The 14,676-nt window shown below is 32.4% G+C and overlaps 1 protein-coding gene across 1 annotated transcript in view; it reads right to left on the bottom strand.

Annotated features, from left to right (window-relative positions):
• The window catches only part of LOC129229437 (uncharacterized), a 118,605-nt gene that overhangs the window by 94,177 nt on the left and 9,752 nt on the right, over positions 1–14,676 (bottom strand). The window contains exon 2 of the mRNA XM_054863748.1: positions 9,498–11,035. Within this exon, the coding sequence (XP_054719723.1) occupies positions 9,498–11,024 (1,527 nt within the window). The 5' untranslated portion in view covers positions 11,025–11,035. The remainder of the gene's footprint in view (positions 1–9,497; positions 11,036–14,676) is intronic.

The raw sequence follows: 14,676 nt of genomic DNA, 5'->3' as shown, positions 1-14,676 counted from the left end.
TCTAACTTATAAATTCCGTGATTTTAACAAAAATAAAAAGATATTTCAATTGTTTACCTCTTAACAAAGCGTAATAATCATCAAAAATTCGAAACATCGGATTCCTATAGCGGATGCAAAGAGATCGCAATTCTCAAAGTGAAGGCATCAAAAGTATAAAAACGGCTTGTAAAAAAAATATTTTTGATAAAATTATTTTAAAATTGCATTTTAGAGTCCTATGATAACATATCATTAATATCTGTGAACACAGTTGACCCCCCCCCCCCCAAAAAAAAAATAATAAAATAAAATAAACCATCTATTCAGCGTTTTAATTTTTGACTCGGAACAGAAAATGGAATTTTGCTTTAAAAACTTGAAATGAGAGTTCTAACAGAAATAAAGAGACTTTTTATTTATCTGAATCCTAATAAAGCGAAGTTAGCTCGAAAAAAGAACAAAATATGATTCTCATATCGGATGTTAAAAGATTGCATTTTTCAAAATGTAGACATCTATAGGAAAAAAACGGCATTTAAAAGAGTTTACTTAAAGTTAATCATCCTTGTTAGCATCGAAAAATCAAAACCCATATAATTTTCTCCCAAAATAACAATTAAACATCGCACCCGCACCCACCGTAAAAACGCAAATATTGACAAGCAACAAAATGATGAGAGTATTTTCTAATCTCATTATAAAGGTTCAACACCAGCCGCTAAGTGGTGATAGTTTTGAAGTTGGTAACCCTATCTGAAGCGATCATATTTTTTCCTCACCCTTACTATCCCTTTGCAGTTCTAAGTTCATTTCGCAGATATATATTATTATTGTTTATTAAATCATGAGCAGAGAAAAGTGCTTACCAATGCCTTTTCAGAAAAGTTTACAACAACACCGCTGCTAATTAGCTGTGATAAAACAAACAACCATTATATTTATTTGGCAGTAGCAATTATTTATCGCTTGCAGGAGCATCGGAGCATCGCAAGAGTGCCGATTTTTTCTTTTTTTTTTCAAAATTAGCCGATTTTGTATAAGCTGATCCCTCTAATTTGACTTAAAAAAAGGTTCCAAAAATTATCGGTTTATACATAGAAATATGCGGTTTATACACAGAAATATGCATTACTTTGCTTTCAGATTTGCTCTTTCAATAAACAATTTGTGACAGATCCGATCTTGTTTATCAGAATTTTGTGAAGGGTCTGTTTTGTTTGATCGTGATTTTGTGAAAGGTCTGTTTTGTTTGATCAGGATTTTGTGAAAGGTCCGTTTTGGTTGATCGGATTTTTGTGAAGGGTCCGTTAACGGACCCAAATATCCTCTGGCCAGACCCCTGAACTGTTAAGTCAAGTTTGACTGCAAGGCGAACCTTGTATAATTATTTTATTTAATCTACTCATTGTACATCGCATTGAATGAATTTTTCATTTTTCTAATGTTGTATTATCAGCATTATTATGACGCATTTGGGCACACACATTTGACTTTCAATTGATGGCAATTGATTTTTGGTCACTCAAAGTAACATTAATTTTAAATTACGCATGATCCCAGTGTTGTCCCAACATGAAACTTGGCACAAATAAAGAAAATAACAGTGTATATAATTTTTTTTTTTTTTTTTTTCAGATTTTTAAAATTATAACTTTTGGAATACTTAAGAACAAAGGTCAATTTCATTCAAATGACCTTCAAATTGACAAATTGTTAAATTATGCATGATCCCAGTGTTGTCCCAACATGAAACTTAGCACAAATAAAGAAAATAATGGTGTATACAAAATATATTTATTTCAGATTTTTAAAATTATAACTTTTGGAAACACTCAAGGTCAAAGGTCAATTCAAATGACCTTCAAAATGAAAACTTTTTTTTTTTTTGTATCAAGTAACATATTATTTCAAGGCTCTGAATGCAAACTTTCAATATATATAAAGTTCAAGTTTTTAACTTTATTTGTTCCAGAGTTATGGTCAGGCAAGTATGAGCCAGTGCATGTGGAGCAAAACATTAAAATTTCGACCCCTTATACCTAAAAAACTACAATAGCTAGAGGGTCAAAATTTGGTTTTTTCATACCACTTAGTAAATGGGTATGAACCTGCAGAATATTGTTATATAACCTGTGAGCACTCCCTTTTAAGGTGTGTGATTTCACATAGAATGATTAATCAGCGTGAAACTGTCCCATTAGTTTCATCAATGTGCCATCTAAGTGGAGCAGATTTACACAAATCCCATTTTGCAACAAAATTGCAATGTCTTTGCAATGGTCACCTTATTTTATTTTTTGCAGTGTTATAATCCTGGATAGTTATGCCACGACTATAAACCAAAAGTTTGAAAATTAGGCACAGTTTTTACAACTAAAAAACACCAAATAAATTCTTCTGAACCAATCTACCTACCTTCCCTGATATATCTTGCAATCTGAATATTTTTAACCAAAAAGGTATAGAGGAGGGTGGCCGAAAGCGTTTAGGTTAACGACAAACAATCGGAAATTGTAGTTTTTGGCTTTTTATGTATAATACCAATTTTGATTTTATTTCCCAGAAGGGATCTTGAACTTCAAAATAAAAAGTTATTGTTGCATTATTTCAAGCTTAATATTTAGTTACTAGCAAAAATACCCGGCGTTGCCTGGGTCAGTAATAATTATTAGAAAATATCGTTACTTGCTTTTGTTTTCTGTTTTAAGTGAAAGAATTTAAAACACATCCTTTTGACGTGATTAAAAATCGAGTTTCTTCCTTACCCATAAAACTAAAATAGCAATAAGTATAAAGAACAAAGTAGTATTGATTTAGAAACGAAAGCACTATATTTAAGCATATACAAATTTAAAAAACATGAAATTAATCTTCTCATGTTTAAAAAGATTAATCTGTTGATACTTTTTTTTAACATGGAGTCTAAAACCTTCTCTGTATGACTAATGAAGTACGAAGTGATTAAAAAAAAGTAGCTGCGCTCGTAATCCTCTTATACTTGCTTTAGTTATTTCGGGAAATTTCAATCATTGTGGCTCTTGGTGCGATTTTACCGAATTTGCGAAAGTCGTTTCGGGGTACCTTCGATGATGCTCCCCCATTCTTTCCTTACTTTGTAAAACGATATGATATTAATTTTCGTTACAGAGATATCGTCGCCAGATGCTGAGATATTTTTGGTCACCATAAAATGGCGCTAAACAGTTTCATCTGAAATGTTGTCAAAATAAGTAATAAAATTTGGTGATTGTTTGAAATTGTGCAAAAAGGAAAATTAATGGAAGTTTTTGTGCTGTTTATGGATTTGCCTAATTTTGTTGCTGGATTATTTAACACAGTAAAAAAAGTCTTTTGAAAATTCTTTGATTGGCGATATTTTTTTTACATGGTGAAAGCTGAGAAACATTATGACGTAGTCTTCGGCTTCAAAAACAGCAACGTTGAAAAAACTGCCAGATGCATCAGCTACGGAAATCTTTCTGCAAAAATTTTGGCGATCTGCTGGTTGTTTGGATAATGAGTAAGTGTTCAATCAGCATAAATAATAATAAAAACCATTAATTACATTAAAGTTCCGTTTAAATGGAAAATCATCAGCCAAATCATGTTTTATTTGCCAATCTTGTGCAAAAATCTTACTTCAAGATTTGACTTAAGAAAAGCCTTGAACAATCACGAAAAGCAAAGAAAGTCAACAATACAACGATTGTTGTTATCGACAGGGAGTTGAGATGTTACACTAAATACTGTATTGAGTTGAGGAAAGCCTCCGAACATGGATCTAAAAAGCTCATAACTCGTTTTTTATTCTACTTAGAAATTTCGAACAGGTGCCATCTTCAGCAGAAAAATCAGAGCTTTCGATGGACATATAATGTAAATGTGTGCAAGTATTTTTTCATCCCAATATTAGAGAATTTATACAAAAATTGTGTTTTATTGCCCTCCTAAGGGGGTTTTGCCCCCCATAACGGGACGAAAACTACCCTATGTGTTATTCTGATGCATAAGCTATATTATTGTAAAGTTTCATCAAAATCCGTTCAGTAGTTTTTGCATGAAAGAGTAACAAACATCCATACATCCATACAGACAAACTTTCGCATATATAATATTAGTAAGATTATCAAACATTACAAACACTCGAAAAACCCGCTTTGCTTTACCAGGGGACCCAAAGCAGATAAGTCATTCAGGTAAAGCGGGTAAGCTTAACTAATTGTGATTTGGTACATTTGTCAGTCAAATATGAAGTAATGAATGATTAAACCAACTGACTAGCTAACTGACATTATAAAAAAAATAATAAATAAAATTAAACTTATAGAATTTAAATTAAAAACCTAAGTCAGCATATCTTACCTATAAAAACCTTTTGTGTGGACGTTTGTCACCATAAGGCTTTTAAACGGCTGGACCAATTTTGATTAAATTTTTTGTGTGTAATTAAGTTGTGGTAAGCATGGTTTCAAAACACGATGGATCGAATCGGAAATGTTTTTATTAATTTATTAATTACTTAGAAAATTGGATGGCTATACCTCCCAAATGATTATTATTTATTTTAATCTATTGTTGAGCGAGAACTGAAATAAATATTTAACTCATAGCCAAAGAACAATAAGAAAGCTAGTTCTGCTTTTTATAATAAAATTTCCTACTGTGATATGTCAATTGAGAATAGATAAAATGTAGAGAGAGAGAGAGTGAAGCCTTCATTTCTTGAAAATAACGATTTTAGGTCCCGAGATATATTTCAAAGTAAAGTACTGGTAAAGTAAAGTTCACACAAAACGTGTGTTCTGTTGTCGTAGTTGAACCATGTGACCAAATCGGTGCTCTAGGTTTTCCTAACCCAAATGATCAGAAAGTACCGTCCCCAGCAACATTTGTTTCTCGGCTCAAATCCATCTGAGTTTTGGCACCAATGTCAAGAATACTTTAATAATAAACTGATTAGTTGATAATCCTTAAAGGAAAAGATGATGGAATTTAAAGACGAAACAAATTTTACTTTTGTCCAGATAAATTATAACAGGGTAGTTCTGTACACAAAAGATCAGTGCAGTAGAAGATCTTTATCTTTGGTGAAAAGAACAAATTAGGCAATATTCCAGTAGCAGAAATTTTCAATTCTGTTCATTTTCTGTCTCAGGAATTTTCCAACTAGCCAGTGGCAACTAGACCCGAAAAAAATAGTGCTCATCACTGTCACCGAGTTTTAAGGTACAAAGGGGGGAGGGGAGAAATTTTCACTTCTTTCATAAAAATAAATAGAACTGTGCACACTATGAAAAAAAATTATCCAATCATATTCATTTAAAAATGGGAAATTTAAATTAAAATAGGTTTTTGAATATTTTTTTTTCAAAACATGAATAAATAAATAAATCAGTAAATTTACTAATTTATTTATTCATTTTGACTCTTTTATGAGAAGTTGGCAGGAAATTACATTTTAGATGAATGTTTTAGTTTATGGCAAAGCTTCCAAAGCAATAAGAATCAAATACAATTGTGCAAATAATAATTCACATTTTTCATGAAAATTATTTTTAAAAAAAACATAATTTATTGTACATTTTATGTTAGCTTCAATAGTTTGTATTGAGGTTCACATCCAATTCTGTTTTTGGAAACTTAGGCAAGTAATAGTCTCGTCTATTTCCATCTTGCGAATGACCAAACATGGCGTCAAATTCATGATTATAAATAGACTTTTCAATTTGTTACATAAAAGTGGCAATAGATTCAAAATCCTTAAAAAACTACAATTAATATGAAATAATCAGTTTTTAGCACATTAGCCTCTAAAGCAATGAAGATACGATAATATTCAAAATATAAAATTTTGCATTTCTCAAGATAATAATCCGAAAAAAAATGGCAATTTTGCATAATTGTAATAACATCTGATTCTGTATATGAAAACGTAGGCGCTTAAAGAGTATTGTGTACCAACATCTTGGAAATGACCAAACATGGCGACAATGCCAAAAATTAAGGTATAAATTTTTAACTTGAAATTTTAAATAAAAAATTTTTATTTTCTCAAAAAAATTAATTTACAAAATCAGAAAAAAAAAACTGAATTTGCTGCACATTTTAAGTTATTTTCATTAGTTTTCAGTTAAAAAAAACATCCAATTCTGCTTTGTTTTTGAATACTTTGGCACTTATATGCATCTTATCAATACTTCGATCTTGTGAATGACCAAATATGGCGACTATGTTTCTAGCTGAAATGCTGAAGCATCCATCACATTTCCGGTCAAAAAACGATCTTTGCCAAAAGTTGTACTTCTTTTTTTTCTTTCATTTACTTATTTTTTCTTTGTTTCCTTTTGTTTTTTGGTAAAATTATCTGCAGGCCGCTGAAAAATCTGCGACGCACGTCTCGTGTCTCGCAGTTTCTGCTACCGGGGGCAATATTTGAAGTTTTAAAAGTTTTCGTTCAAAAGATCAGACTGCTAATCGGTTGGAGTTAGCTTCGCTCACTGACCTGCTGGATTACAGTAACGTGGTGGCTTGGCGACTTTGGCTTTAAACAATAGAGTTGCGTCATCATTTGTTTACATTTTAAAGCTACTGTTAATGTAATTTATTGTATTTTTTGTTTATTTGGCGAAATATTTCGAATTGCAAAGAATTGTCTTTCGTTTTTAAAGAGTGTTTCATCACTTTGATTGAAGAACGTTTATTTTACATAGGGGGGGGGAGTGATTTTCGCTTATTCAGAGAACTGTTTTTACTTTTATCATTTTTTCAAACTATATTCTTTCGATTGTTTTATTATTTTCATATGGGAGATGTGTTGCAGCGGGATTTTCCGTTTGTTCTAGATCGGTGGTTAGTTTTTTACACTTAATATCTAAGGACGCTTCTTATCCTTTGAGTACGGCTGAAGGAACAAACCATCAAGTACAAGAGAAAAAATAGTTAATAAAACAACAGTCCAGTGGGCATTAGAAAAATCAAGTTGTAATTAATGTACACATTCTGACACCAAGCAGCTTAAAACATTTTTATTTTACTTATTTTTTTCAACATAACGGTTCAAACACTTGATAGTTGATTGAAGATTTTTAACTTTTCAATTTACAAAGTTTGAACAGAACAACGTCTGTTGGGTCGGTCCTCTAGTTTGTTTATAAAACCTGAAGAAATAATTGGTTAAATCAACAGAGTAGCTAATTGCTATCATAAAAAATGACTTTTTAAATTTATACTTACCTTATTTAAGTAGAAAATCTTAATCAGTACATTTGTCAAGAAAACATATAGAAAGCGGGCATACCCGCCTTGCCCAACCCATTTTGTCCAAAATCATGTTTTTAATTTCAATAATTAAAACCTTAAATTAATAATTTAAAAAAAAGGAATGATTATTGTAGTTTATAGGTGAATGGTGTCAGAATAACGTAATATTATTGACAATAAAAAAAATAAGCTAGTCCTCAGTTAATCATAAGTTGCATAACTTCAATTATTTTTAGAAATGTTTGGTTTTTTGTATTTTAAGTCTGGTTACGACATGCCGCTTCTGCGCTGCTTTGCTGTCATTGATTAAAACTCTGAGGTATTCAGGTAAACACGAAATACTTATGCATCTTCGCCCTTAGAGCAGGAATAAATGGAGGGAGAAAGTGCAATCATTGGCTTAGCAAAAGCTGATCCAAAGACCCCAAGTCATGTGAATCCTCAATGACGAATGGTTGGCACATTCTGTGTGAAACAAGTGAGAGAAACCTGATTTCTAACAATGCTTTGCTTTAAAATCTATTATGTGACTTGGGTTCTGAGCTTCACGAATGAAAGTCTTTACACACTCCCTCCATTATATCTCTTCTCAATGGCATCGTCACTTGCACATCATGCAGAGACATACAAGTGCCTACCCGCTTTGGCAGGCCCGTGTCCAGATTTTCATAAAGGGAGGGGTTTTAGTAATTCTAAATCTTAATCTGAGGGGGGGGGGAGTTCAATGTCTTACAAACTTTAGTTTTAAGTTACATTTTCGATATCAGTATGGCATTTCTATACCTGTAAGGATTGCTCTGCCCCCATCCTACCTCCCAAGGATGATTCTGTCTGCATAAATGATAACAGTATTATACCTTCTTTTTAATCACACCTTATTTGTTTCTTTAGAAACCTTGTTCGTTTCTTTTTAATCAAATCTGTTTACTATGGGGTATATTGCAATTAGAATTAGAAATTGGCTACACATTCTTTTATAATGCAGCACGCATATCAGGTTTTATATTCTGAAATAATCTATCTTTACTAATAATAAAGTTGAAAGACTCTCTGTCTGGAGGATGTCTGGATCTCTGTGACGCTCATAGCGCCTAGACCGTTCGGCCGATTTTCATGAAATTTGGCATACAGTTAGATTGTAGCATGGGGGTGTGTACCTCGAAGCGAATTTAAAAATTCGATGTGGTTCTTTTTCTATTCAAATTTTAAGAACAAAACTATCATAAGATGGACGAGTAAATTACGAAATTATCATAACGTGGAACCGTAACATAGGCGCAAGCCAATTGGCGAGATACGAAGTTATAACATGGATCCGTAACATGGGTACAAGCCAATTGGCAAGAAAATTCACCATACATTATTTGTAAATATACAGGCGAACCAAAAGACCTTTTAATTTTTCTATTACGGACAAAGCCGTGCGGGTACCACTAGTTAATAATAAAGCTGAAAGTCTCTTTGTCCGGATCTCTGTCTGTCAGGATCTCTCTCTGTCCGGATTTCTGTGACGCGTATAGCGCCTAGACCGTTCGGCCGATTTTCATAAAATTTGGCAGAAAGTTTGTAGCATGGGGGTGTGCACCTTGAAGCGATTTTTTGAAAATTCGATGTGGTTCTTTTTCTATTCCAATTTTAAGAACAAATTTATCATAGAATGGACGAGTAAATTACGAAATTATCATAACGTGGAACCATAACATGGTGTAAGCCAATTGGCGAGAAAATTCACCATACATTATTTGTAAATATGCAGGCGAACCAAAAGACCTTTTAATTTTCTATTACGGGGAAAGCCGTGCGGGTACCACTAGTGCTTAATAAACTAAACAAGAGAGAGCTTATTGCAAATGCAAATTAACATTACCAAACACAATCATCTTCATAGCTGCAACAAATGCCAAATCCATCATGACCTAATTGCAGAAAAACTCCTGAGAAATTTTTTTTTTCTTTTTGTTTTTAGAAGCGCTGTACACAAACTTTCACATTAAAATTAATAAAAAGTCAAATATTCATGTTCTTCGTCTGGCCTTTTATGTTTACCCCAATGGGAGGGGTTTAACCCCTAAAACCCTCCCCTTGGACACGGCCCAGCGCTTTGGGCCACCCTCCCTTAAGTAATCATAGTAAGGGATTGAGGCAAAATTTCGAAAACTTTTCTTAATTCGAATTTGAAGAACTAAATATTGCCATGCTATGTTATAAGAGAATAATAAAATATAAAAAAAGAGAGAAAGTTGTGTATTAAATACCTGTGAAATTGGATTTAGCACACTATCAGATAGCTCTTCTAATGATTTTTGGTCATTGGAAAGTTCTGACAGGAGATCACTTAAGCCATCCGTTTGGGCAGCTTCTTTCTGAGACTCATCTTTCTCCGCAATAAATGGAATATCATGAGTTTTCAACCACTCACTGTCTTCAAATGCATTGTCAGATATTTTGTTTTCAATTGAGTCTTTGTTCAAATCAGCATCTATACAGGGACTTAAACCAGGAACTGAATAAACACCACTGGACGTTGTTATAGTATTCTGGTCAATATCAGACGTAGAAAACATTTGTGAAGAATAACAGGGTTCAGTATTAAGATTTTTACTGAAAGAATGTTCCGAAAAGTGAACATCAGAATAAGAAACGCTTGTCTCTGCTTTGGAAAAATCTGTTTTGAATGTAGTGGACAATCCACTTGCATTGCAGCTAGTTTCATCAGATGTAAAACTATAAGTTTGTTTAGTATTTACAGGTGCAATCGATGAAACATTGCTAAAAGCACACGAACTCAAAGTACTTTGCAACGTAGATACAGGAGAACAAGTTGTCATACCTGTTTGAAATGGAGCAGTGCATGGCATGCTAATTGGAAATAAATCACACATATTTTGGTTAGATACACTCTGAGATGAAATATTTTCTTTAGAAGGGTAACTTTTCTGAGTTTCAAACAAATGTGAAGTTTTTTCAGAGGTAATTTCATTTAAAGGCAGAGGTTTTACAGATACAGGACTTGGTAGGTCACCGTACAAATTGTCTTGGTTTTGATAAATGGAGGAATTTTTTTGATCAAAATATGCATTCTTTGATTGAGAATATTTATTTGGCGATGCAAAAGAATTAGGTTTTTCATAGATTAAATTATTCTGAAGCCGAAGTTGCTGGTTAATGCCAGATGAATGGCCGACATTCCCAAAATTATCTGGCTGTCCATAACTAGATTTCATATCATTTTGAAAAGAAGAATGTTGTTCTTTTATTTGAGAACAAGAGTTTACAGCTGATGAAGTCTTAAGTTGATTTAATATATCATGCTCATTAAGGGATTTAGGGATGGGATAGCTGCTTGATGCAATTTCACCGTAAGAAGGTCTCAACATTTTCCTCTCCGTTGAATGAATTTCTTTCATTGGAGCTGAATGAAAGTTATTAGGTTGGTATCTTTGATCTGAAACTAATTGCTCAAGGTCCTTAATTAAATCTTGGTTGACAGAACTACCAAATTTTCGATTCATCTGCTGCAATGGATTTTGACTAATCATATCTTTTAAAGGCATCTGTGACGGAGGCATGTTATAATTTTGATATGAACTATTTTGCATAAGATACGGCTGGTTTACTTGAGAAGTCCTATTTCCATAAGTCATAAATTCTTGGTTAGAAAGCCATGGCTGAGAATTAGGAGGATAATAAGGCTTGTTTTGGTGCATCAATCTTTGCTGACTACTGTACATGGATGTTTGAGGCCTCATTGCATTCATATTATCTCTGTATGGATGATTCATCTTTTCCTTTTCTAAAAAAAAAAAAAAAAATTAAATGTTACAACTGTACACAAATCAGAATGATATGTAAGCAGGGTTCGAAAATATCATGATATTTTGATATATATATAGGATATTTTGATAAATATCCAATATTTTCAATCAGAACAAGCTAAAGTCTTCAAAATAGTAAATGTATCCTCAAATCACTATTTTCTTATATTGTTATTACAATATGTAGACTTAAAATTAAGGTTTCTTTCATTATTTATATCTAATACTTCATTTAACATTTTTATCAATTTTAATGGAGTTAATTCAGCATTAGCTGTTTTGCTCATTTTTCTTCTGTTAGCTACTTTTACACAGTTGTATGATTCAGAAATTAAAAATAATAATAATAATTAGTCGGAGTGCAACTATAAGACACTTTTTTCTGACCAATGTTTAATATTTAACTATGCACTTTTAATATGAATTAAAATTGTGACATTAATAATAATTTTATGAATATGAAATAAAAAAGGAATATTACATTACTTTGTCAAATTAATAATGTATTAATACATCATAAAAATATAGTACATAACTTTTTAGTTACTTTTAATAATAAATGAATAACAAAATTATAACTGAAAAACTTTTTATATTAAAAATAAAGTAGTTGAAAAGATAAATATTGAAAATATCATGATATTTTCAAAATAAATGTTGGATATGTATTGTGATATATATATCATGATATATATCGAATGATTTGAAAAGTATAAGAAGAAAATAAAAATATAAAATTTTACGCAATGTAATACAGATCCATCTACTATACTGCGTACCTGCCAACTTGGAAAAATTCCCATGAATAAAACAATTTTGATGTTTGACAAGGATAAAGTTGCTTTATAAATTTGATTCACTACACAATGTATAGTTGCATTTTCAATTTCAAAAATCTTTCTTTCTTATTTACCTTTAATCTTTTACTTATTCAACATTGTTATTATTTTTCAACTACCCGGAAAAAAACATCTTTCCTGTCTTTTTATGAAGAATCTTTCTGAGCAAAATATTATGGAGCATGCAATATACCAGACAGCCCGGTTATCATCAGTCTGGATTAGTGAAGAACCGAACTGGAGTCGGATGTTATTTCATTTAAGCTGAGAGTGTTAACAAACTAGTAGATATAAAGTAAATTTATCTTACCAGCGAGTGTCAGCAGCATGTAGTTCTGCCATAGCCCTGATATATTACATGTACTGTAAATTCTCAAATATCTGCGGAATAGAGTGGCACCATAACAGCGGATAAGTGAAAACTGATTAAAAAATTTTTTTTTAATCAGTTGAAATGCCGCTCCCCTGGCGAGAGCCACTCACTGCCAACCTCTGTAAATAGTTATGCTACTGCACATACTGTTCGATCAAACGAGTATTAGCCAGAGTAGTGCACTTAAAAGTTCTTAAATATATTTTGCGAAGAATGGAAAGTCATTATTTTCATTTCGAATGGAATGTAGCATTTCTTAACCGTTAACATTTTTCTGAGAAGCTAAAGAGGTGAAAAGTTAAAAGACATGAACATCTGTAGCAATTAGGGAGACTCATGGGGTTATTTCTCCCTAAAATACTTAAACTATCATTGAAAACGGTCCTTCTATCTGGATTTTTTAAACAATTTCTTCACTAATTCTTCGGTGTAAAACTGTAGTACCAATCTTACTTTGAATACCAATAACCAGTGGCGTACAGAGCACTCCCCGCAACCCTCGTGGTGAGGAGGATCGGGGGCGCAAAAGGTATGAGGGCGCACTCTCTGAATGAACACTATGTTAAAATTAAAAAACAATTATTGTTCTTTTGGGGGAAGGGGCACACTTATGAATTTGGGGGGGAGGGCACCAAAATCTCTGTACGCTACTGCCAATGATATTAAATGGAACTCTTTTAGTTACTTTATTTTTTAAAACTTTCGTTTCGTCTTTGTAAAAAATATTTTTTATTTTTTTTCCTTTAAAGTTGCAATTTTTTATACAGTAGTGGCGCAGCGAAGGGGGTGGGGGGTGAACCCCCCCCCCCAGAGCCATTGGTTTTAACATAAATCCGAATTTCTAATACAGTAGTTTATGCTTAAGAAAGGGCTGTTCTGATCAAACAGCACCCTTCAGAAGTTCACGTTTGATCAAAAAGTTTTTCATTAAAAAAATCTCCTCCAGAAGGTATTTTCCATCAAAAAAAAAAACCCTCTAGAATAGGTTTTGACTGCGCTAGTGTTATACAGTAAACCTTGATCTTATGTCTCCCAAGTTTACGTTTCCTCCGCAATTCACGTTTTATTTTTCCATATTTTCCGTACTTTAATAACGTTAATTAAACGCGGAAAGAAAGATTTTTATTCATGATTTTCCAACATTTTATTTGTTCTATGGGAGGAGTAAAAAATTAAAAAAATGCTCTAAAATAAGCAAAATGTTGCCTTTTCAGCTTTTTTAAAGCTAATCCACAACTTGAAAAATAAATCTGTGAAAACATGCACTATAATGGATTATTTTCACCCTAAATACCCGGATTCGGAACTAAGTGTGTTAAATTGATCTAAAATGGTCATGTACAATGATGTTCTTTTTGTAAAGTACAGATATTATACAATTTTAAAGAGTCAACTTCACTACTTTTACTTTTTTCTATTTGATTTTTGCTTTTCATGCATTTCTCGTATTTTACGCTTTTCCGTATTTTAAAATTTTTAATCCAGTCCCTTGAGAGAAATGTAAAATCGGGATTTCTCTGTAGTATCTTTTAAATTTGTACATTCCTTACTGCATAAATAATTAATTTCTTGATACAGATTTTACGTATTATGGTACAATATTTTATGATTCATTAGTGATCTTTTTGCCATATTAATAGAAAAAAAGAAAGTTGAAACAGAAAGATTGAATTTGAAACTCTGAGAATTCTTTGCAATCCTTGATGGGAAAAATTTTACTTTACCGGAAACAAAGTCAAGTTCATTTTTTTGGCTCTCTGTTTTGTCTTTAAAATTCTAAAGTTCTGCAAACCAGGCTGGCTATCATCAAGGTCAAACAGCAACGGGCTTCCATTCAGTTTAAAAGGGACTGTGCCACACCTCTGATTAACACGCTAGAGTGGCTGCGAGAGAAACGAAAAAGCCGCCACGAATATATTCGTAGCTTGCCATTTTCAGTATGAAAAAGTTTTCGAACATATTTGTAGCCTGCCGCTTTTAATATAAAAATAACTCTGAATATATTCGGGCTTGCTGCTTGGAGGGTTAAACCTCTACATTTGCAGAACAGTTGTCCAAAATTAAACAAATTTTTCTTTTTTCACAATGAAATTTTAAATCAGATTTATCAGCCACTTCATACAGATGTCACTGTTCATCCAAGTTTTTTTACTGTAAGCATAGCCTACAGCTAAATTTCATACTTTCTTGAAGCAACGAGATTTTCACTACTTTCCTACAACAGGGAGAGAAAGTTTCTCGCTGCCATCCATGTCGCTTGCATCTAAGTGCAGATCTTTCAACTTTCAAAAGTAATTTCATGTAAAATGATGGGGATTTAATTTTTTCTTTTCCCCCAAGACCTTAAACTTTTCTTCGTCCTATGCGGGAATTCATCTAAATCCTCTTTGTGTTAAGCGATTGATTT

Source organism: Uloborus diversus, chromosome 1 (genome assembly GCF_026930045.1).
Source record: "Uloborus diversus isolate 005 chromosome 1, Udiv.v.3.1, whole genome shotgun sequence".
NCBI classification, from domain to species: Eukaryota; Metazoa; Arthropoda; class Arachnida; order Araneae; family Uloboridae; genus Uloborus; species Uloborus diversus.
The sequence above is the reverse complement of the archived record's forward strand: the minus strand, read 5'-3'. Positions and strand labels throughout refer to the sequence as shown.